This window comes from Typopeltis vanoorti, chromosome 23, assembly GCF_054136105.1.
Source record: "Typopeltis vanoorti isolate ZY-2024b chromosome 23, IOZ_Tvanoo_1.0, whole genome shotgun sequence".
NCBI lineage: Eukaryota > Metazoa > Arthropoda > Arachnida > Uropygi > Thelyphonidae > Typopeltis > Typopeltis vanoorti.
The window spans coordinates 96,312,616-96,340,213 of NC_143571.1; the positions used below are offsets into that span (position 1 = coordinate 96,312,616).

General features: G+C 35.2%; 1 protein-coding gene across 1 annotated transcript in view; it reads left to right on the forward strand.

The window, feature by feature from the left end:
- The window catches only part of LOC150094090 (dixin-like), a 334,744-nt gene that overhangs the window by 59,067 nt on the left and 248,079 nt on the right, over positions 1 to 27,598 (forward strand). Inside the window, exons 6-7 of the mRNA XM_090412948.1 lie at positions 9,348 to 9,682; positions 10,896 to 11,023. Of these exons, the coding sequence (XP_090269074.1) occupies positions 9,348 to 9,682; positions 10,896 to 11,023 (463 nt within the window). The remainder of the gene's footprint in view (positions 1 to 9,347; positions 9,683 to 10,895; positions 11,024 to 27,598) is intronic.

Here is a 27,598-nt window from a genome sequence, read left to right on the forward strand (position 1 = left end):
TATATACAAGTAGTCAGACATTAATACATTTCACGCGCTAAATTTTGTTTTGCTTACTTGGGAAGAAGATTAAAACCAAGTATAAAATTTCTTGGTATCTTTAATATATATATATATATATATATAATACAAAAAAAAAATAACCAAAAGTTTATGCATCAAGTCTTACCTTATTTAATTTGATAATGAATGAAATAAAAGTAAACCAAATAGAGTAATGCAAAATACAAAGAAAAATTAAGAATAATTAGATATGCTGATGATATAATATTACTAGCAGAAAATGAAGATGACTTACAAAGATTACTAAATACGTTCATTAAGGCATCACAGAAGAAACATATGAAGATTTTAACAGAAAAAACTAAATGACAATTGCCGAGCAACTCATTGATCAACTTAGCAAGATAAACTATTTAGGAATAGAAATAAACGATTATGGCAAGTACACGAAGAAGCAATAATTTCTAGTTGAATATCTGGATTTTTCAACAGTCTGTAAGAATAAGAACATAACAAAGAAACAAAACTAAGACTCTATACACGAGTAAGCAGTACTAACATATGCAACAGAAACACATGCAGCAACTATAATAATTAGACAAATCAATGAAACTACTGAGACAAATTGAAGGTGTAACAATATTAAACAAACTCTAAATCAGAGAAAATTGTAAAATATTATTATTATTCGTGACACCTCCAAGGAGTCCGAAGACTCGTCGCGGGAGGACACCTATTGTACAACTTCTCCGTCTCCACCATTACACCGAACCTCTACTACCAATCATCTACATCTGCACCATCTACTGCCCACCACCACCACAGCTAGTATTTTTTGTCTGTAAATTGCGTGTGTTCTGAAGGGCCGATTTGTCTGTATGCGGGATGAAAAACCAGAGTTTCCGGGAGAAAAAACCCTGCTACCTCCGTATGAGATCGGCTAACTCACCTTCGATTAAAAAAAAGTCCACATAAAGATTCCTCCCGTCATGACGAGACTCGAACCTAGGCCTTAATAAATATAATCAATAAATGATTAGATCCCAAAACGGAAAGAATGTAAAAATCAGAAACAATGCAGAATTACAGATGGGCTAATAAAATAAAGAACTGAGTACCAAAACGAGAAAGATCAAGGAAAAAATGAAGGGATGGTCTTTGAAAACGGAGCCACTACAAGCAAATGGTGAAAGAAACGAGACTAAAAAAAAGACTCGTATATTTCGAGTGGTTAACTGAGAATTGTTTATTAAATTTAAGTTATTTGTAGAGGGTTTAAAGAGTAATTCAATGGTTACTTATTAAATGGGATATTCTTGCATGAACACATTGCATAAATTTCGCTCTAGGTTTGTTTAGTTTCAGATGCGATTTTGTCCTAAAATATGGTCACACACACACACACACACACACACACATGGAATATGAAACTGGATGAATTGGATCTTTTTAAGAATTCGACAATTAATTTTTTCATTTCATCAGGTTTAAACTTTAAATGACGCAAAAATGAAAGTCAAGTGCCTGGAATTATCAGTATTACAGTCAGTAGTATTTACGAGCGAGGCATATGGCCTAATAATGTCTGTCGCCATCGTATTGCTGCATAATACGCTGACGCCATTGGTTTGCCACATAATCAACCGAGAGTCGGATTAACCCATTTTATTATTTACGGATCATTCACCATTTAGGGATATTTACGTGTTAAAACAATGCATATATTATTATGTATTTCACAAAAACTATGAACTGCCCATTTTATAGAGCATTTTTTTTCTTTTGTAAATACTGTTCTGCCACATAGCCTATCGATATGCGACAGACTTGCCTAGAGCAGCATGACTTGCAAGTGCGAGTTGCTTCATCTTCCCTTTGCTAAAACTTCCTTCGAACTGTGTTTAGATGTTGTTCTTTATTGCAGTCTTTCGTTTGTTCAGTTTTTGATAGCGTGTTATTTGTAGACAACTGTCAGTTTTCTTTTTTTTTTTTATTTAAGATTCATCTCCCTGTGCAGGTCTTCCTGCGATGTCGTCCTGTCCTTTTCGAAATAAGGGGCGGATCTGAAAAGTTGACATTTGTGAGGTTATTATGAATGCATGGAAGAAGAGAAGAATAAAGAAAACACGATATACTCCGTCTTTCAAACATAATGAAGGTTCTTAGCCTCTAAACATCTTGCTGCAATTACAGGAAAGGCCATTTCATGTTGCCACTTTGAAATAAATAGAGGTATCAGCCGCAAATAAGCATTTTGTTTTAAATCCCTATTAAAAACTGCAATCATTTGTTTATTTCAATGAAAAATATTTAAAAATTTGAAATAAACTCACAGTCCTTACCTTCAATAAACTTGAACGAACGCTTTATTCATTCTATTGAATTTGTTACTATACTATCGTCACATTAAACTTTCGTAAGAATTTTAGATTAAACAGTAATTATTCAGTATTAAATATGTATAAAAGTACTGAAAACTAAATAAAGCGCAGAGGGCAGAATGTTAGTTGAAGCAAAATACGACGGTGGTCTGAAAAGTTCTCGGCCTAACAATGGAAAAACTAATTTATAATTTCAAAATTATTTTTTATTTTTCAACATAATCTCAATTAGGACTAATTCATTTATTCCAACGATGCTCCCGCACCATTATATACCATCTCTTTAGTGGTTCTCGGTAAGATCTGCAAAATACCCCTGTACAGCTGCAATCACCTCATGATTCGAAGAAAAACACGGACCAGCGAGGAAGACTTTTAGTTTTGGGAAGAGGCAGAAGTTAGAGGGAGCTAAATCTGGAGAATAGGGTGGATGTTCCAACAATTCATAGTGCAGATCCTTTAATTCTCTCATTGCCAAAATACCTTTGTGGGCAGGTGCATTGTCCTGATGAAAGATGATTTTTTTTCTTCTGCAAACCTGGTCTTTTCTCACGAATTTTTTCGTCTAGTCTAGTTAAAAGATTAGAATAATATTCCCCGGTTATTGTTTTACCCTTTTCAAGATAATTAATAAACAAAATGCCTTTTAGCATCCCAAAAAACACCGATGCCATGGCCTTTCCTGCTGATGGAACCTTGCTTTCTTTGACGCTGAACAACGGGCTTCTGTCCACTGTTTTGACTGCTGTTTGGATTCTGGTGTGTAATGGTGAATCCAAGTCTCATGCGTAGTAATAAATCGACGCACAAAATCAGTTTTATTCCTGTTAAAACGCTTCAAGCACTGTTCAGAGATTTTCATGCGAGTGTGTTTTTGATCTGCTGTGAGCAAGCGCGGCACCCATCCTGCGCAAAACTTTTTCATTTGCAATTCTTCATGCAAAATATATCCTACACGTTCTTTTGAAATGCCTTAGTCTCAGCAATTTCACGCACTTCGACTCGCCGGTCATCCAGTACCATATCGTGCACTTGATCAATGATTTCTGGTGGTGTTGTTACACTTTTTGGGCATCCTTTAGGTGGATCATCTTCAAGGCTGGTACAGCCACGTTTAAACTTGGCAGCCCATTTCGTAATTGTCGAAAACGAAGGAGAAGAGTGCCCATAAACTCTTATGAACTTCGAATGAATTTCTTTTGGCGTAAAACCTTCTTTTACAAAGAATTTTATTATAATTCATTGTTAGGCGAGTTTATGCAAAAAAGATGCTTGCACAAAATATTTCTGTTAACCTAAACGGGAAAAAGCCTTGTTCAACCATTGTAATCTACTGAGGCTTCCAATGAAAAAAAAAAAAAAAAAACATTTACTATTTTTGGTAATTTATTTAATATCTAAAGTTGGAGTTGAAAGTCCACCTGAATTATCTTTGAACTGTTTCCCAATGCCATCAGCCCTGCAACTGCTAGTATGCTTATTTGAGCAACTACATGACATTTTAATAATAAATACACCAATTCTGAACATTGTGCCACAAGGACACATAGTGCTGCTAATGCGTTCCACGTCTATCACAAGACTTATCAATCTTATTATCAATTGACAGCTTTCTTCATATAAGTGCACGTTTTATATAAGTGCACGTAGTCTATTTTATAATTAATTTTTCAATAACTGAAAAAGGTAAAGGAATTTTAAATAAAATGTGTGTCTTGGCGTGTTTCGACGGTTTTCCGTTAGGGCAGCGTCTGGTTAACAGCACGATCGCGTTCCAGCCTCGTAGTTCAAGTTGTCTGCATTAAAAGTTTACGTTCACAGTTCGAATCAAGCAGTTGGAACTCGCTGCTAAATTTCGGAATCATTCGTATTTTAAATTATAACGGTCCTGGGTGATTGTCTCACCACCCATGCGTGCATCTGCAACGGTTAATCATGTTTGTGTTTATTGTAATGTATTTAATATTTTTTTAAAAAATGTTTCATATCTTTATAATTTGTACTAATGTTGTACTACTCGGGAAATTGATGTTTGTAATTTTCCAAACGCAAATATTAAATACCATTCGTGTTTGAATGAAATATACTTCCGTGAAACTGTCTTTGCCTTCGAGGAGTATGACGATATTACTAAAATTTCAAAAAGGAGCAGTAGCGGGGAACGAAAGTCTCGGAAACACTGCACTAAAAAACTTGGAGAAGATCTGTAATTTCTTATGTCTATTCTCTCATTACTTAATAATAATCTGTCGTTCATTCTATTTTTAGCTGTTCTTTCTTCTTTTAAACATTTCACTTAAGATTCCTCAAGTATTATATGTGAGCGAGCTCTTCCTGCTTCCATATTTCTGTTAGTACTGCATCGAATCCAGATACCTTTTTCATTTTTGGAAGGGCATTTTAAACTTCATACTCTTTGATTATATAATCATTATCATTTTCAATACTTTTTTTATTTTCAATTTCTCTACAACGTTTGATAAAATTTTGAATAAAAATGTTAATAGTTATTAGTATTCGATTCATCTTTTAGAGCTACTGTATAAATTTTCCGTATTAACATTTTTAATCATTGTTGTTCTAATCATTTTTAAATTAAAATTCTATTGGGTATTAAAATAGCTGTCATTAATCCAAAGTGTGCTCTTTTGATGTTGTTCTGTATTTGCTGTAGTAATGATAAATTCGTTATCACTGGCCAAATTTAGCCGTTTGGATAAATGACATGACCCGTTTTCATGGTCATGTCTCATTGTACGACTTTAACTGGAGAGCGTCATCCCTCCCAGCCTTCGTAGCTCAGTCGTTAACGATGTTGCTGGAGGAGAATATATGTAATGTACAATTACATTATATTGGTTTCATAAGCTGGTCCTCGGGGCGGTTGTGTCATCACACGCTAAATAATCAAACGTCCATCGCATTTCGTGATGTCTGATCTGGAATAAGATATGTAGGTGAACTAATAGATTAATGTAAATAATGTTTACCAATGACGTAATGAACTGAATCAGAGTATATGGTTCTGCCACTTTTAAAGAAGCGCAAACCATAGGTTTCTAATGTTTATATTTCTAACGAGTACATTCACCAACATCTAACCATTAATTGCTATTTGTATTTGCAAGATGTGAAGCATCTATGGAAGGTCTTAGGTTGAAAAACAGGAAACTGGTCTAAAAGCTAACTGAATCTAAGCAATATGTTTCTGCTCATTTAGTCCATCATGCTGCAATTTTTAATCAAACAGTATTATCCACTCATGTGTTCTCCATATTGCCAACCATGGCTTCCGTGTAACTTTTTCTCCACTTGAGGAAACATTGAAGGACAATAAATTTAATATTCACAATTGACCGACAGTTGAAAGAATGAATAGCATCTTCCTTCTCTAGCCAACATATTGTGCATTTGAATCTCATTGTAAGCATGGATGTTTGTGAATGTTTTCAGGCGGTATACCTAACTTATCTGGCCTGAAATAGCTCGAAATTCCATATTTGAACACTAGTGCAGAGTTCCATTATCACAGCATTAAAATGCACGGTGTGTGTGTGTCCTAAGGTTTAGCCTCACATTCTGTGAATGCAGCAAATCACAAGTTATTTATATTAAGTTCATCACATAGTTCAAAGCTGAGAGTTCATCTAGTGAACTTCCTATAACACCCTCTAGAAATATTACTGCCATTTCTTTTAGTATTTGCAGTACTGCATGAGGGTTCAGTTTCGGAGGTGAAAAATTCAAGAGAAATGTCTTACATGTTTTCCTTGTTCAGTGATTTTCAAAAATGAAACATGTTTCGCTTATTTATTGCAAAGGTTTATTTATTTCTTTTCATATTCTAATTTTTCGGTGTCTATATCATTTTTAAACTAAGAGCACTTGTTGATACCATTTTCTTTAAACTGTCAACTGAATACAAATCCGAAAGCAAGTTAGAACTAATAAATATTGTCAGCAGCAAATTAAACTAATTATTGAACAATAACGCATGCTCATTAATATTTGTAATAAAATATAAATAAAAATTGCAATCCATTCGTAGATTGAATCGGGTATTGCTCTCATAAAAAGATTCATGTCTTTATCGGTTTTTACTTCCCAATCTGAGAAATATTTTTCTAAAAACGAAACTTGAAGTGACATTCTTAGATCCTTCTCGTTCCGTACTGTTACAAAACTACAACCCCCCCCCCGCCCACTCGCATATATTACTCGTAATTTATGAACGATCTCTTAGGTGGGAAATGGATTCTTGACCAGCAGGAGTCCTTACAATGACCTCAAATTTGGTCCATTCTTCTTGAATAACACCCTCTCCCCCACCTCTAAGTGTCCTGGTTTTGTTCTTAGTCTATCTTAACAAGATCAGCAGATCGTCAGTGTTTGGATGCAGAAGGTATGTAGAAAAGAACCCTCTCTTACGAAAAGTTTTCCCCACACCCTATAAACTACTTTTGTAGTTGAAGCGGAATGCACAGGAGGGAAGTCCAAGTTTCTGCATTTTATTTAATAAATAAATAACATTGCAATTTATTTAAGAATATCATGAGTGTTCCTTTTTGGATACAACCTACACAATCTTCTATTATGGTCATTCTGTGCTCCTTCCCTGCATGTATAATAGCAAGTTCTGGCTAGGGGACTGTGTTTTATTTTTTTCACCTGGCAATCGATCAATTTCAGTTAAATAAGACTAATTTGTAAATTATTCGCACGGGTACGTAAATGTATACGACACCCAACTTCTGAAGCGTTCATTTCCAATTAATGCGTGAAATCACGGACTTCATGGTTAATTTTAATTTTCTGTGTAGCCATGAGGCATTCATGTGAGTAGGAAACACCGCATTCGATATTAATTAAAATAGTTTGCGCTTCTGGATTTATACATAACTAGTTCAAAACCCGCAAAGCATTCATGGTAATGAATGCGACACTTTATTACTGCAGTAATACACTTTCGACATCATTGCAAAAGGCTTAAATTTCATAATGCCTTAGTTACTGTACTTGAAAAGCAGGTTTTTTTTTCTTTTTCTTCCTATAGCACACTTAAGGTCTCGAATACTTAGTATAATATCATCTTGCTAAGTATTCAAAACCGCCAGATTTCAAAGAACTAAGAGTCACGCTCCTCGAAGCAACAGTCTGTAGTGATAACTTAGGCTCGGGTGGTTATCATTTGCTAGCTGATTGTCCAGATTTTGCAAACATTATCATAGAATAAAGATCCAACAGTAATATATTGCTCCGGTGTGTGTGTGCATGCATGAATATTTTTTTCTTTCCTCAGTTGGTTATTGGCGACTTGGCTTGTGTGTGCATTGTATTTGTAATCTTATCTAAGTATTTTTTGGACAACAGCATTTAAAACGATACACCACACGTTTGTTTTATCTAGTAACTCGCACGCGACTGATATGTGGGGTTGATATAAAAAAGCCATATTGGTACTGCTGAGCAACAAAATCCAAAGTAGCTTACGAAAAATGTACTGATTTGTGGAAGCCAGTTATGGGTTTATTCGCTAAGGAAGCTACCTCCAGCTAATAATACCAAATATATTCAGTATTCAGCTGTAATGAGTTGATCTGATTGATTGGTGTTTAGCAACATTTTGTGAAGGTTCAATACCGAGGGGAGAAAATGAAAAACAGCAATAGTCATAATATATCTGTTGTTCGAATATGAATAATGTGCATATTAGATCATTTGGATTTTTTTCCCTTGCAAACTAAACACCTTTATACTAGAATACAGAAGGGATATCTGAGGGAACATGGTTGCAAAAAAATTTCAATTTTTTTTTTCAATTTAATTAACAATTAAAAAAAAATAAATCAAAACAAAAGGTGTTTCAGCTATTGCAAGCGAATAATAGATTTGTTAAAGGATTTTTTTCCATGTGGTTAATACCGACAATGGCTTAACATAAATCCACAGATGCCTTAGAGATACGGACAATTTATAACAAGAAAAATATAAAATTATAGGTGTTATGTATTCTTCGCGTTATTTCCCCCCCCCCCCCTCACATAAATACTTGATTGTACTGTTCCTGTGCTGTCACACGCACGGTGGAAAGTACATATAAACATTAACTTATGGCCGCTAACTTTCAATTACAGTAAGCCATTTCAATCAATACTTTTCTATAATCACAGCTGCTCTTACATGTACCAAGAACACAAACGTAGAAGCCGTGCATGAAGAACTCCACCAAAGCTAAAGACTCTCCCTACACGAACGAAGAATTTTGGCGATCCACTATTTGCTACAGTTGCCACATGATATTGCAGGCGAAACGAACAAATAGCTCTCCCACATGGCAGTCGTTTTTGACATCAGCAGATATGGTCGCAAAAGACAGGTATGGCAGTAGACCTGATGTACTGTTCTAGTAATTACACTAAATAGGTAATTATAAAGTAGAGGTAGCTTTTAACACTATATTAATGGTAAATATACTCGCTTCAATCACCTAGAGTCTTAACCAGTGTATGCAAATTAATAAATGTGGGCAAAATATTTAAAAATTTCATATTTGCGCATTTTCTTTTCCTTTATAATAAACTACAGTGTTTCGCTTGGGTTGGATTGGGATAGGGAGAAGGTGAGTTCAGGTGCTAGACTTTCGTTAGAAGATATTAAACTCTTGTCCTCCAAATACAGGAGAGTGGGGTTACTATCGTTTGAAATCAACTAAATGTTCGTTAAAATTTACTCACTGAATTCTTCGTGACTTCCTATTTCTATCAATTTCACAATATCTAAATGAGTACTTAACTCGACTTTGTATTTCAATAATACGTTTTAACGAAATCTGATAGAAAAGAGAGAAACTGAAGATGCTTACTATGAAATACAGCAACTCGCAGTGCTATTGACATTAAATATGAAATTGAGATTACCGAAGAGTTGAATGTACCATTCCAATAAACATCTGCTTTGTTACAGGAAAAGTCAGACGCCCCTAGCTCGACCCCCGAAGTCGACCGATCACCTGCCCTCTCACCAGTCACGGAAAGATGCCAACCCCTCGTCTTTGTTGTCGGAATACAGCAGGCCCACCTGTCTTAGGAAAGCTACTAGTTTATTAGATGCGGAGCGGCTGGTCCACGGGGGTGGAGAAGTAGATGGCGCAAGTTCTACCAGCAGCCCCACTCCAAGCGAAATGTTGTCTGCTCGTGCTGTGTACGAATCATCCCAGTGGTACTTTCGTGGAACACCGAAAACTGAACGGCACCTGCTGGTCAGCAGGAGTGACCTTCCTTCCATTGACGTTGGTCTTGGTGAGTGGTTCAGTCCTTTTTATTAGTTTTTGAATTGAATTCTGACAATGATCGTGTCTTGTTTTGAAGAGAAACTAGTATTATTTTAAATATTATTGTAAAATCATTTTAAACTCTTACACAAATCTTGAATGTTGTTTCTGTATGTCATTAGGAAATACATTTTCAAATCAAGTAATTCGCAATCGGAGAAAGAGATAATACTACAAGAAATCTTTAGGTAAACTTTGGTTAAAAATTAACTTAGTTCCACACGAACATAACTGAATAAGAGCCATATACCTTGGGTGAACCACCCTCAAAGTTGACTCCCCAAATTGAATTCGCCAATTGAACAGAAGAAAAAAGTCGATTTAAGAATCATATTTTCTATTAAATGGATTTTTACAGTCTTAAATGAGTGAAGTTAATAGACAGACAGCTGAATATTCAAACAATGCTTGCTGCATTTGCAGACCTGTATTATGGATGGTTCCCTCATTTTCCCACATTGGCCAGTAACAAGTGAATGGGCGAGTAGAAAAGATTAGAATCCCCATTGCTGATTGAAGGAGCTGCTTTTCTCCTTCAAATATCGAAATAAAATTTTGTAACATAATTTCCAAATCCTCATTTTTAATCTGAAATCGTAAATAGCCCTTGTTAGTCCACGAAACACTGTCATTTGCCACGTGTTTCTTAAAAACAGGAACGATATCGTATCATGTGGCAGTGTCTTATGAAGTAATAATAAACCTGAACAATCCACATTACAAGATCGTTCGTTGAATTTGGTATGTTGCTTTTTTATCGATTCGAATGGAGAAGATATATTTAGTTGCTCCTGAGATTATTGCATTCCTAGGTGTCGATGTTCTCATTCTTACATCAATTTACAGACATAATACTAACTTCTTAGCCTGAGTTGCTTCCGCCGTAAATCCAAACGGTCAACCCACTTAATTATGACACTGGGTGAAGCTAAAAAAAAAATAATAAAATTAAAAATAAAAACTTTCGTGTATCATTGGAATATGTTTTAATCATAATTAAGTGTATAAATTTGAAACTTGTCTCCTCTCCCCAATTTTATTTCGAATTCATAATCACAACATTAATGTTTCCTCCACTTCATTACATTTCCGAATAACATGCCATTTAAGAGTAGATATTAAAGTTAAGTAAGGAGAACTTAGGTATTTTGAAAATTCACCAAGTGTTAATCCATTTTTAGCTGTTGAAGATCCCTCTAGACAGCGGAATTCCGAGCCCCGTAATGCTCGCGATCTCAATGAAACGCTTGGCCAAATTTCCGAAGATATCAAAGTGACAAAAGAACAGTTAACGTTCTTGCAAAATCTGGTATGTATATTTTTATAATTAAAAAAAAAAAAATTTAAAAGACCCGGAGTTTTATCACTGTATTAATTTGGTAGTTATCAATTTAAGCTATGCAAACTGATTGTTTGGAGCAAAAGAGAGAGTGAGGAATGGTCAGAGATAACTTATGCCAAAGCAGTTAGAAATGCCATTTAGAACCTTTTTAAACATTCGGTTAAAGCGACTTGATGAAGTCAGCCGAAAAGCGATAAAGAAGAATATTAAGAATACCTCCTACACCCCCCCCCCCCCATCCTTTGGATAAAATGAGATGCATTTTAATCTGCAGTTCTTTATTTGCAAGCACTTCGGTCTGTACCTTTCTAGGTAGTCTGAAGTTGGATAAGTAGGGTAGCATTTTCTTCACAATAAAACTTATTTTCCGCAGCCACTTCCGATGTTTTTTTTTTTATTTTTTTATTTTTTTTTTACAACTCTTTCAATAAATAATTTGTAATAAGTAGATAATTTGGAATCTGTATCAGCTTTTTAACGTAGCAAACAGGAACTCTTGCTGCGGTGGAAACATATCAAAAGATAACGGCACATCTGTTTTCAAATAAACAAAACTATCTTATTATATAGAGGGGGAATAAGACAGATAAAGTCCAAACAAAAGCAGTGGTGGTGCTGCTCACTAGACTTTATATCAATATACCGTCCACAACACGAGAAGTCGCAAAACCTATTACAAGTGTGGTTCAAACGTTTTAAATGAAAAACTGCCAGCAAATTGCTAAAGCATAAACAGCCTTTCAATCGACAACCTGATAAAACTACGCAACGTGTTCAAGTTGTCGATGTTCTAATGCTTTCAGTTACTACAGTCTTTCCCTGAGGAGAAAATTAGATGGGCTAATTGAAAGCCAGTCGTTCAAATAGACGAAAGTAATTGCGCCGAATACTAACGATTTATTTCCAATCTATAGTTTTTTTTTTTTAACCTGGTTTACAGACTACTTCACACGTATGCTTAAACAGGCAGCTACACATTATGTATCTCTCTTATTGTTGATTTTGGCCCATTTCGATAGGGTTCTTCTAGAATCTAGATGTTGCTCTTAGAAAAAAAATTCTAAAACTTGGCTACCAACACCTTTTTTCTGTTGTTAAGAAACAACTATTTTTCCTTTTTATGGAAAAACAAAGATATTCGCATGTGATGCATTGTAATTCATGCCTACAAATACATCATGAGAAAGTGGCACCTATTAATATATCTATTCTGGAATTCATGTGACTGTTTAATATAATTACTATACACTGTAAGATTTAATCGGAATGCGTTCAATGGGAAAGGGATCAAATCAACGGTTCAGATTTCGGGTTTACATCTATAAAGGGGGAGGGAATGATGTGTTCACGACTATCTATAGAAATATTACGAACTCTCCCCTTGTTTGAGTAATCAAGGAAGTTTACCAGAGTGTTAATGCAGCATTTTTACGTAAATCCCACCAACGAAAGTTTTAGGTTTTCAACAATAAGATAATACAGAAAATCTGTTTTAGGAATCAAATGAAGGTTTTTAAGCACTTCAGGCCTCCATTAAGCAGGGTCTCACACACAGGAATGCTGATGAGTTATCTACTACCTAAATGCATCCACGTCGAAATGGCATTCGAATTTGTCTACTGGTTCGAAACTGAAGACTCCACACATCCAACCAGTTGCAGTAGTCACTTAACTCTTAATGTTGCATTATGAGGGAGACGAGTGGGGTCATCAGAGGCAAGAGGACAGTTTGATAGGCTTCTGGGTTCATTCGGACATGTCGTATTCATTATTGCTTTCCATCCTGTTTTTTCATATCGCACTTTTACTACTTCCACGAGTCAAGTTACTGGTTTTATGTTCATATTATCAATCCTATAATGGATGATAGGAGTGAAACTTCTTTAACCTCGTGTGGAAACTATATCCGAATATTCTTTTGATTTCTTGGCAATATCAATTATCACCCACCGCAATAAAGTGGCCTACGAAATACCTCCATTCAAGGTTAGCTTTGCCAATACAATAAATCAAGAGTTTTGGAAGGCATTTTTAAGTAACCTTGAGGAAAAGAAAAGTCTGCTCATCACAGAAAGTATTGTGAACATGAAACATTAAAACTCGCGAAACTTTAAGATATTCAAAAGATAAGTACATTCAAATAATACTTAGACCTACAGAATCCGTCAGCTCTGTGACAAATTTTACTTAGACCAGACTAGCTAAAGTGAAATGAAACAATGCAATAAACAGTCCAGCGGAGGCCGGTGAAAATTTTAAGTAGGGGTGCTGCATATACAAAAAAAAAACTTGTTTTTTTTTCTAATCAGTAATGAATTTGTTAATAAATAAATTTACATATTAAAAAATTGCTTTATTAAAAATATTTCATCCTCGCCACGGACAAACACCAATAATAAAAGTTTCATATCAATAACAATGACAAGCGCAAACGAATATCGGCGTTAGATCGCAGTGTATTTGTTTCGCAATCTAAAGCGTTAATTGAACAATTCCATTTATTAGCTATTCAATCAATGTTGAAATATAAGCTGTAACCTTTAACATGTTGTACTGCATTTATATAATGTTGTAGGCATTGTTATTATTTATAAACACAGACAAAATTTAATTTTTTTTCATTTTTTCCTTGGGGACGCTGCAGTGTCTCAGTGTTTATGTACGAGCCGCCACTGAAACAGTCGCAATCTGTCACCTGCAATATTCATTCTATAGATTGGATCCTATCATGTTCTGAAAAAGTAAAGCATAACTTTTTTTTGCAGATGACATTGTTCTATTAGCAAAAAATAAAGAAGCTCATTAAAAGCTAAATGACCTTGAGAGAGAGAAAGCAGGAAAAAAGTTTAAAGATTAATTGAACTGAAACCAAACAGATTATACCAAAATTAACAGATAATCTCATTGAAATTGCCGAGGACTATATTGACCTTGGTCAGTTGCTTTTAAGGAAAAGCAAGATAAAATGTAAAATAATCACAAGGGAACAAAGCATTTTGATTATATAAAGATTACTTGTTAGAAGAAGACTTATCTATAATGATTAAAAAGAAAGATCTTTTAACATATGCATTATTCCAGTGTTTATCTATGGAAGTGAGACATGGAAGACAACTGAAAAACATGACAGGTTGCATGTGGTCCAAAGAGCCTTGGAGAGAAGAATGCTCCACATAACAAAAGTACAGAAGAAAAAAAAAATACTGGAATTAGAAGAAATTATGAAGTATTGTAAAGCATGTAAATGGAGATGGGCGGGTCATATTATTGGAATGGCAGGCGAAAGGCGGACAAAACGAAGCATTGAAAAGGAAAGAGAAGAACGAGATAAGGGATGATCTGCAAAGGTTTGATGTGAGATGGTGGACATTGGAAACTACAACCCAAAATATTAAAGCATTGATTTTTTTTTTTTTTTCACAGTCGCACCTGCCCATTGTCCTAATAATACCTTTTTTTTTTTTTTTTAGATTAACTGGAAATTCTGTTCTAAACAAGCACCTCGCAGTGGAATCAGCGGAATAGTAAGATAGTGATGTGCTGGTTTACTCTTCAATCATTGGAACTTTTTTTTTCTTCTTTTCTTTAATCGAAAGAAATGTTTCATTTATTCGAATATTTTCAAGATATTGCAAATAGTAATTGCGTGTGTGTTAGAGAAGTTTGATTTTTGTTTTCCAAGATGAAAACTAGTAGTTCCGTTTCATTAAGTCGAATGACTTGATTTCGCCGATACAACACTTCTGCTTATCATCACAACTCTCAGGAGCCAAAACAAAACTCCATTTTGGGATTTCCCCTTGCCGTCTTGACAATGAATGCTGCGTTCATGCTATAGGGGAAGTATCTTGACCTCGTTTTTTTTTTTTTTCTTTCTCCTTCACCACCGGGATTTTTTTTTAAAAAAACGGAAGTTCATTGAGTTCACGATCTCTCTCTCCAGGTGTTCCCTAGAAGGCCTTAGGATACATTGTCTGCGCTAAAATCTTCATATGCAACCATTCCCGACTAGGAAATATTTACTGTGTCTTAACCACACACACACATCAATTTAGTCTTATTTCAACTTTCAATGAATTTAATGTTAACACCAAACAGTTTACAAAAAAATCGCATGATTCATTCCTTCTAAATGCTCTCCATTCACGAAATGAATTTTGTTATTTGCGTCAGTTAACCTCTGTTCAATTTTTATTCCAATAGTAAGCTTTCGGGTAATTACGTGCTAAGCCTCACCCCCCCCCCTGTCATGGAAGCTAAGTCTCCATTTTGTTCCCTGTAACAATACACATTATTGATAACTAGCATTAAAAATGCAGAATATGTAAAAGGAATCAGATGATAAAATGACAAACTGAACATAAAAAATCTAGTTGTCTGGATTAATTACTTGAAAAGATAGTTAAACAATCTGATAGAACAATGTTCAATGAAGGATGCACAATATCAATGCTTGAGGTAGAAAAAGTCATCAGAAGGGTGAAATATGAAAAGATAGCTCGAGTGGATCATATTGAATTCAACCAGAAATGCTCAAATATGGAGCTATAAAAGTTTACAGACGGTTGCATTGCATAATTAAGAAGATTGGCATTTGGGATGATTTGAAGTACTACTCTTATAGTTCCCATCTTATCCTTATAAGGACTGGCTTAAAGGGGCGAACCAAGAATGCTTTTCATCTTCGCCGTTATCTGTAGAGGACAGTGTAGGGATAAGGTGTTATTGAGAAATTAAAGCTCTGATCATGGCAGGAGGGTAACAGCAATAGCCGAGCCTCAGTTAGAACTTCATTGGCTACAGCATTGCCATCAATTACCCTCCAAGGGTATTGGATTGAATGAATCAATCACCGCATCTCACGGCCGACTGATTCCAAATCCAACCATAGTTCCCATCTGTAAACAATGTGAGAATTTGGATAAGATTTATATATAAGAATACTTGAAGTGGCTAAGCAAACTTGTGGAAGGGAAGCTTGGAAAAAAACAAAGTTCAGGCCAAACAAGGGTTGTTAAGATCAAATTTTCATTTTAACGGAAGTAGTTGAGAAACCATGGGAATATAACAAGGATTTGTATTTGTTTTGTAGATCTGAAAAAAGGTATATGCCAAGATACTATGAGCAAAGCTGCTTAAAACTCTACAATTGTATGATGTAAATGGAAGGACGTATTCAGCAATATATAACCTATAATTGAGTTGGAAGATAGGAGTTAGAATTGAAAGCGGTATGGGAATATAGTTTAATGTAAAATCAGTGATGAAAAGAGGGTGCACCCCTTCTTTACTCTTATTCATCATCTCTATGGATCGCATTATGAAGAAAAGCCTTTTATCAAAACTAAATATGTCAATGTCAGCTGTTTACTTTATGTAGATATACTAAACCCTTAAATAAATCCAATACAGGTCTGCACGATTCCTTAACTAAACTGAATAACTGTTGTAATTAATCTATGAAAATCAACAATAAAAACTCTTAAAATAGGCAACAGCATTGAATGCATCCACTATATCTTGAGTGGAGGAAACCTATAGAAACACTTCAGCTATTTAGGAACCACATTTTAATGTAGTTGGCAAATTAAATATGAAAATAGACAATAGAGTAAGCAAAGATCGCATGTGAATTGAATAAATTGTTATGGGATAGCAAGCAGTCAGAACTATTTGTATATACAAAACTGTTTCATAAGTGAATTTTACTTATGAAATCCTACTTTGATTTGCATTAAGAATTGCACGTAAAATTTTTTTTGATTTTTGTCCAGATGCCCATACGTTTCGGTACGTCTCTACTTTTATTTTCTGCTAATCAAAATTTCTTTACTTGGAACCTACTGTAACAGCTTCTATTTCATTTACCTCTGTTCTGTGAGACGGCCTCCCTACCGTCTTCCTCAGAGTGAAATCCTCCCCCCCTCCCAGTTGTTCAAGAAATATCAAGAAATTCGTACTCTCTAACCCTCCCTCCCCTTGACCTCTTTCTTACACAAGCCGCTAATATGCCGTAGATTTTTGTAATCTGTAGGTGTGTATGGGCTGGCGTGAACGTGTTTCTATAACTAACACATTATGCCTGTTATTATTCGTCTTTAATCTATTTACTGTTTTCTACATTTTACTCCTCGGCAGGGCCGGCGCTATCGCATAGGCAAACTGGCATTTGCCCAGGGCGAAAAAAATGGCAAGGGCGGCATATTTTCATAAATTTATACAAAATTTTCAGGCGTATTATTTTTTAAATATTTTTTATTTATATTACCCGGCGCGAGATGAATATTGATTGACTGAGCAAGTCGATTCATATTCGCGCAGATTTGCTCACTTTGCGCATCTTGGAACTTTTGGCGGCACGACTAACTTCATAGGGAAGCATTTGACAAATCTCGTTAATTATGTCGGGATACGGAAGAAAATTGTTATCGGGGACTCAATACCGTAAACGAAAAGACGCAACTATATAAAAAAAGGGGTGGTTCCTTGAGTAAATTCTTAAAATCAGATAATTCTAATGATAGTGTTGGTGAAACAGTTGCTTCAACTTCACAAAGTCGAGAAACTAATGAGAAAAACGTAACGTTAGAAATTACGGAAGAACCGATCTCCGAATCACCAGAATTAGAATCGCAAGAATTTACAGGCGCTAGCGAAATTCAAAAAAGGGAAAGTGGCTTTCAGAATTTTATTAACATTACCAGTAAGTGTTGCGAGCTTCTCCAAATTAAAATTAATTAAAAATTATCGTCGATGTCTGAACGAAAAAAAATTGTGCCAAGCTGGTGTTCATCGAACACCAGCTTGGCACAAATTTAAATTTAAAGGAAATTGTTAAAGAATTTGCAACCCAGAAAGCTCGTAAAGTACATTTTTAACATTTCTTAGCAGTGCCTTTTCGTTTTTGGGAGTGAAAATAACGAACAGTGAAACTATTGTAGTAATGTAAGTGAAATTAAAATATTTTGAATAAAATTAAAATTTAAAAACATTGGAAAATTTCTTTCCACTTCTAATAGGTAAGGCATTTCAAAAAAAAAAAAAAAAAAAATTCATTTTACGTTGGGGTGAATAAGGGCGTCAAATGCATGTCTTGCCGTGGGTGACATAAACTCTAGCGCCGGCCCTGCTCCTCGGTGTACAGCATATAAGGTCCGGCATTTTATGCAAATAAATAATAATAAAATTCATTTTGCAACTCCTAGCAAAACTGAACGTGATGTTAGAACATAAATTTGCTGAAATGCGCAATCAGGATTCATTCAATAATTTGCAAATGCGTTTTTTAATACTTAACTGCATTAAGTGCTTTAAACTTTCTCTACTCAACTTTCAAATTAGTTCCTTCTGAGAACAAAAATAAAATTAAAGTTTATTTGTAAACTCAACAAAACAATTTCAGTAAGTGTTACAAGGAGAGTTCGAAATGAAAATCAGCATTTACCGCATCGTTGGATGGTCCATTGAGTGACTCGTTCCATGACCTTCGTGATCTTCCCCATTTTTTTTTTTTCCAGCTTATAGGCTAGTGCGCGAAAAAGTTGATTAAAAAAAAATCTGAACAGGGATTATTACGTCTCGTACAAAGGTGAAAGGTTTTCCATCTTGCAGAAACAGACAACACACGCAACTAATACGTTGCTGTAATAGTCTCTTATTAATTCCAGACGACCTCAGTCTACACAATCTCCAGCTGTTCAATATAGCCCAACTCCTCTCCCTTGAAATACCAGGCTACAGATTTTGCAACTTTTGTGTTGCAAAAGTGCGCATATTTCGGCTTGATTCATAAACCATCGTCGGTGTTAACAAGTGAATAATAGAAAATTCAAAAACATTTCCATGGCCCAGCATAAAAAACTGCCATCCTCCATGTTTTTTTGTGTGTGTGTGTGTGTGCGCGGTTGCGAGAGCAGCAGTAAATAATTGTTTTATTAGGATCACGTACACATTTTAAAAATTAAGAAATGCACTTTAAATTCACCTCTCTGCCACACTTTTTTGTACAGGTTTATCACCGAGATTCGGACGAGGAAGAACTTTCTTTAAATTAGTCCCAACTCGTAGGTGCTTCTATGTACCACTTATCCAAAGGATTGCTAGTGTTATTAAATCCATATTATGCAACGATGAACTTATGACGTGTATTTCATTCTAACATATGATTGGTGTTCAGAAATGAGTTCTGTAACGGAGCGACTAGTTTGTTCGAAACTGTAGGTAGCAATAGTTTGTACTTTATTTTTTGGAGAAGGTTAAAGAAACCTGATTTGATTGATGGACTTGTACGTAGCTACAAGATAGCTTTTAGGATAAAGACAACACGTTCAGAAGTACCTCGAATATAAGCAGCGGATATCCAATGAGAGTCGGCTCTTGTAGAACAGAGAAAAAACGGTTGATGATTGTGTCTATTATTCCTTGGATTGTAGCCATTTAAACAAGTTTCATATCGTGAAGCTTTCCTGTTTAAAAAAAAAAAAAAAAAAAGATACTTCTGATGGACAAATTATGTGAGAGTTTCATAGCAATGATTTGCTCATACCGTACTTCTGTGAAAGATCGAGATAGCGACCAAAGAAAGTAGATTTGCGGTAGACAGAGGTGGCGAGGGAACGTTTTGCTTCTCGCTGTTTAAGGACGCCAGAAAAGGATAGTTTAGCTTGATTCTATTTCTAAAACCTGGTGTAAGTTTAACTTTTTAGAGGAACATTTTAGTGCTTAACGTCCAGGTTCTGAAAATATTATCCATATAACGGATACAAGGAGAAAATATGGGATTAGTGAAGACTTCGCTCGCAAAATCCAGCGCAATTCCCTTTATTTGCCCGTTGAGTTCGCCATTCCAGCTAAAATATGTAAATTCATAACCAGTTTCAAAAGATCTACAATGTCTAATGGGATCTTATATGTACACGTAGCGAAAACGCCTATCGCGTTTCCTTGATACACATGCAAAGATGCCATTCGCATGACGAATGGCATCTTTGCATGTGTATCAAGGAAATTACATTGAAATTCAAAAACAAGGAATTACATTTTTAATTTTGCGCTAACCATTCATTTACTGATTTGAGATAAGCCAAAATCTTTTGTATCTAATTTACTTTCAATTTAAACTTTAATATGAGACAAGTGTTCTTTTATTTTTAATATCTAATCTTTATTCTAATTAAATTTGCTGGCCTAACTGTGTCAACATTCTACGCTTCCTGTAAACAGGAATTAACGTAGGAGTAACTGTAACATAAAAACTGACTTTAGGATCATATTTAGTTTGAGATGTATGTATTTGCATATTAATACCACAGCAAGAAAGATTAAGGTATTCTTAAATCTCCTTAATTTTAGAGAAAACTTCGGTGTAACATTTTACAATAAGAAAACTCTTCCTTAAAAAAATAGATTCAAAAATGACACATTTGATTAAGTGTATTTCGAAACCTTGACATAAAATTTCCAGATCAATGCTATAATTTAAAAGTAAACTTCATAACTCTCAATATGGAAAAAAAAATGTTTGCGAGAATAGATACGCCTGTTATTTTCATGTCAACACAAAATTAGACATTCACAAAAGGATGAATGCTGTTATTTCCGAACGTTCTGCATTTGAGTTATTTATACACAAATATTCTTCTTGAATCGCTAAAAAATGAAATATTTGAGATACTAAAATACCAAAAACGCTGCATCTTAAGTGTCTGAAAATACATGGGTTTCATTTATTAACATTGTTGGGAAACCATAATAAATTATCAAATTTAAGTGCTCAAAATCTGAATCCCCAAGCTACTCGTAAGATGGGCTTGCCTTATTCAACCACCAAGGATGGCTGATTCTAGAATCATGTATCACCTCTCTCACTTCCTTGAAAGTATGATAACATCGCACATTTTAATTCTATGGGAACATTTGCCCCAAATGTGAATAAGAGAATGGTGTATTTGAATGAACCCTTAAACTTTGTCTTCAGAAGGGTAATCAAGCAGACTCGTTATAAAAATTCCTTGGGTTTTGTTTACTACGTCATAATTAAGTATTGCGTATCATTAGCATTGTTTTCTATCCTATATTTAGCCATAGCTAAGTATTCGAGGGAATTAGATTGAGTTGCCTCCAATGGAACGAACCCACGTAAGTCTGCCGACGTGAACGAGCGATTACTTGATGGGTGGGTGAGGTAGACGTAAGCACCGAAAGTTATTTCACATTTGGGTCAACACATTGTCTTTTCCCAGGATGTAAAGGTACAGTTCATTTCTCAACCAGTTCTCAGGTTTGCTGCTCACCAAAGCGTGAATTGTTATTACAACATTTCCTTTTCAAAACTGATTCCCCGTGTGTGCTTCTTTAGACAGTTGCCACTTGGTTGTGTACCTTCCTCTTCCGATATACTCGCATCATCGTGTCGTTCCAGCACGTAAATTCTGCATACGTAAGTAAAAACTAATCCGCTTGATAGCATTCGTTATTTTCTTGGATTTAGCGAAAGAAGTTCCCAGTTTTTATAGTAATTTGATTTTAGTAAAATTGCCTTAAAAATAAAGTTGTCATATACTTTATGTATTTGAATTGTTCCTTTCTCTAATCCTAATTGTCTTTATTATAGTCAATTGGATAAATACATTTAAGTATTACGTTAATATTTGTGATGCATTTAGTTATTACATGTAGAAAGTTGACATTTATTAAATTGACGATGTCATTGCAATTCATATAATCATCTGCATAACATGACCTTTTTATTTTCAATATTTCTAATTCCTAGTGACCTAAGCGCAGCGTCCTTTTTGTTATTTTTATAAAATTTAGGATGTTAAGTATGAAGATTCTGATTGTTTAGTCTAAATAACTTCCCACATTCGATGAAAGAAGAAAAAAATCGGAAAACTTCAATAGAAAATTTTTATAATTTCATTATTAAATAATTGTTATACGCCAAAGTGAGAATGATTTAACAATTTTCTCCGCATCCTGCAGTAAAATATGTTCGACAGCTGAAGTATGAAAACGAGACTCAAATGTATACTTTCTTTTGTTCACTAAAGGACGTAGGCGGCACTCTTTATCCCTACTTTTGAAAATTGATGACAGACTTTTCCACCTTCGTCATCTCGGAAGATTAGTGTTATCTATATATAGGTTGGGGGTTGTTTGGAATTACGGCCGAAGCGACTAAGTCTATGAGGTCTGACAACTGTGCGTATTCTTCTAGACGGCTTGCTTATCGTGAGGGAGGAAGGGGAAAAAAAAAGAGAAAAAAAAAGTGCCATCTCTGTATAAAACCGACCAGCTGGATGTCATTTGAAAAGACAACAGCACGGGATGCGGCAGACAACTATTAATGTTGTTCCCAATCCAAACTGGTATCATCGTGTGAATTCTGCTGTCGATTTTTGAGTCGTGGGATTAACAAGTGGGGATAATCCTACTTACTAAGATCGACATTTTTTTAAAAAATTTAATACTTCAAAATAGGCTAAAGTTTTTTTTGTTTTTTTTTAATATAAGTTTTGCAACTTCTTATACACAGGTGGAAGCGTTTTTTTTATCTCGAAAATAAACAAAACGACCGGAACATGCGTAATTTAACTGACATGTGTAAATACGTTCAGATAACCGTGGTCCACGTAAAATCAGTTTGTCCGGGTGTGGGTCTAGTCTATTGTGTAGTGATCTTGTCCTATAACCTAAAACGGTGTTCAGTTTGACAGTAACAGTTAATTATATTTCCTCTTGATTAACATCCTTTTTGTATTCTATAAAAACAAAACTGAAAAATAAATGGTCTTCGCCAGTGTTTAATCCCTAAAGTCAGTCAAGACTTAACATTTGTTTCGTATTACAAACCACACAGAAGGATCTAACTATAAATAAAATTTTGATTTCAGCTGTTTTGGGAGGGGTTCGGTTATTACACTATACAAGAATTGAAATTTTTTAATGACAATCCCATACACAGAGGTATAGTGTCTTCATGAGCAGAAATTAAGGAAAATTGTACTTTTTTTTTTTTAGGAAATAAAGAGGAATTTTATTCAAAAGAGAGCAGTAGAAGGAATGAAGAGGAAGAAAGAATTATTCTGTGAGTTTGAAGTTGAACAGTAGAGGAATGTTGAATATTTGCTACACGTGTTTGCACAGATTTCGAAGAACAGGGGAAATCGATGCCGTTTCTCACCAGTTACCATAGAAATATTTATAGAAAATGTGAGCGGCAGAAAACGAACATCTGTGAGAACCAGTGGATGAATTGGAAAGAACGAGAGAGGTCATTAATCAACTTAATTCTCTTCCGTACTGAGTCGAGTATTTTTAGAGAGTTCTTAGGGCATCATCCTAGAGATCTGCGACTTAGACTCTTCAATGACTGGATGATATGCATGGTATTCTTATAGCTGTTGAGAAGTAACACTTCAGCAAAAGAGGAATAAAACCTGATTTCTTGGGTGCTGAGGAGGCCTTGTTTATGCCAAAAGTTCTCTATGAAGAGATATCTCATCTCTTCCCGGGGTTGCAAGAAATAAGACTTTAGTTTTAACAAGGTTATCAGAACCAGTACTGAATAATTGTTTGGAGATTGGAATTTAGAGCCGTAGAAGTTGGACATTCTGGAATTTGTGTGTAATGCTAGGCTTATAAAATGATAAACGAATGCTGTAAAGTATGTTTATCAAATGTTGGTTGATTTGTAGTCCTTTCATACATCTTGTACCCAAGCGCTAGATTTTTTGTACACTTAAAGATAACTTGTGCTTTCTAGTTAATTCCAAGTATTTTAGAAGGGTTTATTCTTCTGCTGATAAATTCCATTTAGAAATAGGGAAATAATGAAATTAGTAACTTAAGTATGCTGTAATGAAGTGATATGGTACAATCACTCGAGTGTGCTATCGAAAGTTTGCTACGAGCACCCTCTCAAACACACAAGCTTTTGTTTGCACTCACTGGGTGTATGGACAGAAATGAGGACTGTTTACATCGTTTTACACTGGAGAGGTTAATGAATCAACCGCTAAAGCACAGGAAATGAATCAATGCTCCATTTAATGTGTTACTCTCGTAACTGTCTAGGTGGTAGATGGTTGTCAATTACCCGGTGTGACACTATTATATTGATAGCGATTCTCATCGCTATTAAAAACATGGCGCATTTATTTATCATGGTATTAAAAGAATATTTTGATCTTCATAGCACTGCTCTCTTCATGCTCTTACTGTAATAAGGTACCATGTTTCAGTTTTCATTAGTGGGATTGACGTAAAATACAACTTGTCGCCATTTGCAACGTAGAAATAATTAAATAAATCCAAGGGTTAGGTTAAATAAGTCTCACCCTTTCTTTCGAACCTCTCGAAGTAGTGATATAATTTTTCTTTTTTCATCAACTCAAATTTAGAAGCATAAATAATGATGTTGCTCATTTTTATCTATTACAACCTTTTGTACATATATCGTTCCGATATATCGCTTAGTTGCACGGTCACGGCCACCTGTTTTTTACCTTCTACACTCGCTTGAATCAGCTAATTTCATTTTTAAAATAACTGCTTGTGGTCAGTTGGAACAATGCCAGTTTTTTTTTTTAATCTCTTATCCCTCTGTTATATTTGGGCCTTTCTTCTTCACTGCACTTACAAATGAATTCGTTATTGGCAAAGCTACGTTTTCACTGAAAACTGTAAGGAAAATGCAATGATCTGTTCCCCGCGTGCATAGTGTACAAACATTATCACATTAGGTTACTTTCTTGGTGTGCCTTTTGCGCTGAAGCGACTTTTTAGTAAATCTCTTCTATTTATTCACAATGATTTTGACTCTAACGTATACATTAATTTCTATGCACATGTACTTGTCATGAAAGCAATGTCCACTTTAAGTCTGCAACAAACGAAACTTTATTTAGAGCGAAAATGTTTACATTCATGAGAATGACTTCAAACATCAAGTAGAGCTTGTTGAAATATATGCAAATATTTTATTCACTGGAACGATTTTTTTTTCAGCACTTTTAATGCTCTAAATGTGAACAATGCTTTCAAATCTACTGCAGTTTTTAAAGAATGGTTCTGCAATTTATTGAACTATCAAACCATACTTGGAATTGCAAACACCGAAAATAATTTCAACCCCAAAAAGGCTAATAGCAAATAATTCTTTTTGATAGCAGCCAGCATTTTTTTTTGTTTTGTTATTTTAATATAAGTCCAGTATGAATATCACTTCAAAAGACCAGTTGAGAAAAGGGCAAGGTAATGAACAGGTGCGATGTCGAAAATTGGACTGAAATGTTGTTCAGATGAATTAAAATGTGTACTGAAGATGAGTTAAGATTTGGTAGCAGGTAATGTTAAGGTAGATCGGCAAAGCATTCTTTACTAGAGGAGAAAGAATGAAATACTGACGACCGATGTCAGGTAAAGGAAGAAACAAGAGTAAGCGGGCTATAGATATATTTGAGGGCAAAGAAACTTGGAAATCGTTTAAAGAATATAGAGAAAAACCTTATCAGGGGGATTTCATACACTAATCAAACTTTTCTTAGAAAACATGATCTGTATGTTTTTGATGCAAGCAACCTGCTTACAAAATTAACCAATTTTACTATTCGCCAGTCAATTCATCGGTTGCTGGGTTTTAATCTTTATATATAAACCTACACAGAGTTTTATGTTCTCAGAATTCGTTATATAACGAGCTGCATGTACCTTATGACCAACCAGGCTGTGTCGTTTCTTATGCTCTGACTGTGAAACACACGAAAATAGAATTAAAATGTTACAACAGATATCGACTAGCCTCCTTTTTTTTTTTTTTTTTTTTTTTATAACGTTAACCAATCTTATGATACCATGAATGGGTCCAGTCCAGGGTATCTTAAAATGTTAAAAAGATTCTACATATGCTGAAGCAAAACTCTGGAACTTTAATTATTATGTAACACACCTCCAGGTAGTCCAAAGACTCATCGAGGTAGGGCACCTACTCTACAACTCTCCGTTTCCACCACTCCACTAACAGCAACTAACTTCATCTACACCAACCATCTATAGTTCGCCCACCGATTAGAGATCCTTCGACACGTCTGCGCATCTCAGAAAAAGGAGAATCCATTCCGATAATAGGGTAATCAGTCTGTATTGTGGGATGAGTTGTTTATTATTACCGATCGGAAAATTAACTTCTCTTTTATGATTATTGTAGTTAACTATGTTGCTTGTATAACAGTTGGAAAATGTTACCTATAAAGCACGTGATTTCGCGTGTTGGCGACCAATTCGGACGTCCTTCATTTCTTTCTTCCCTTCAGCATGAATCGACTCTTCTTGGAAAGACGCGAAGCAGGGACCTACAAACGGTGGGCGAACTATACCACCACCACCACTATTTTCAGACATCCATGCCCACGGCGGGATTCGAACCCGCAGCCTTTTGGCTGGAGAGTGGATACGCTAACCACTCGGCCGGCTAATCAAGCATAAAAACGATGTGACAGAATCATTCAAATTCGTTTCATATATCCCCCCCCCTCCTTTTTTTTTACTGAGCTTGAGTTTGTTTCAGTAATAACGATGCAACATTTCCTATCCCTTAACGCTTTTAACTTTAAAAAATTAAGCATTAAAAGATTTTCTAAAATAAAGAAGCAAAAGGCTTCACTTCGGCGATGCAAAATTACATAAATTAAGTGGATATTAAATCCAAACATTATTTCAAAGCCGAATACAGAAACTATAAAAGTTTCGTGCGAAAATTGACTAGAGAGCTTGCGGAAATACACTCTGCGCCATACTACGAGTCGCCCTAGTCGAACCTTATAGGAGCGGCGCACGCTCAAAGCGCCCGTATATTCGCCTCCTATTGGTTTATTTTAATAAGGTTTCACTAGCCCGACAGCTGTTTCAAACTCGTCGGTTTTCTTCAGACTGGGCAAAAACTCTCTCAGTACTATGGAACTCGCAGCGTCGGAGAGGTGTATTTTCCGTAAGCGAACTCTCGGTCGGTACGTAAAGTATTTACAAAAATAAAGAGCCGAAAGGCTTCACTCCGGCGATGCAAAATTTTTTGTTATGAGATGTTACGAGGCGAATTTTTTTTTGATTTATTTATTTCTGTGAATAACTTGTTCTCATACACGAGAACTATGAAATCCTAATATAATATTGTCGGTTCGCGCTTTCCTGCGACACACAAGTAGATGTCAAAGGTCTCTGGGCCTGTGGGTTGGTATTTTTGTAATCTTTCATTCAGATAACACACTTATCGCTAATAAGGCGTCATGTAGGACATTCTGGCATAGCTACGTTGCGTGTCACGGTTTTCAGCTTTAGTACGAGCACTTTTTTGAATGCGTCGCTGAAGTCTCCTTAGATAACAGAAAAAAGCAAAATCATTTCCTAAAGAAAAGTTCATCGCCACTGCCGTAGGATACAGCGAATCACTGAAACCACCCAGTTATCACCTTCCAAGAATCCGACTTATCTAAGAAGAATGTTTTCTTCCAGAAGCGATATCTTTCCTTATATGAAATAACCAGA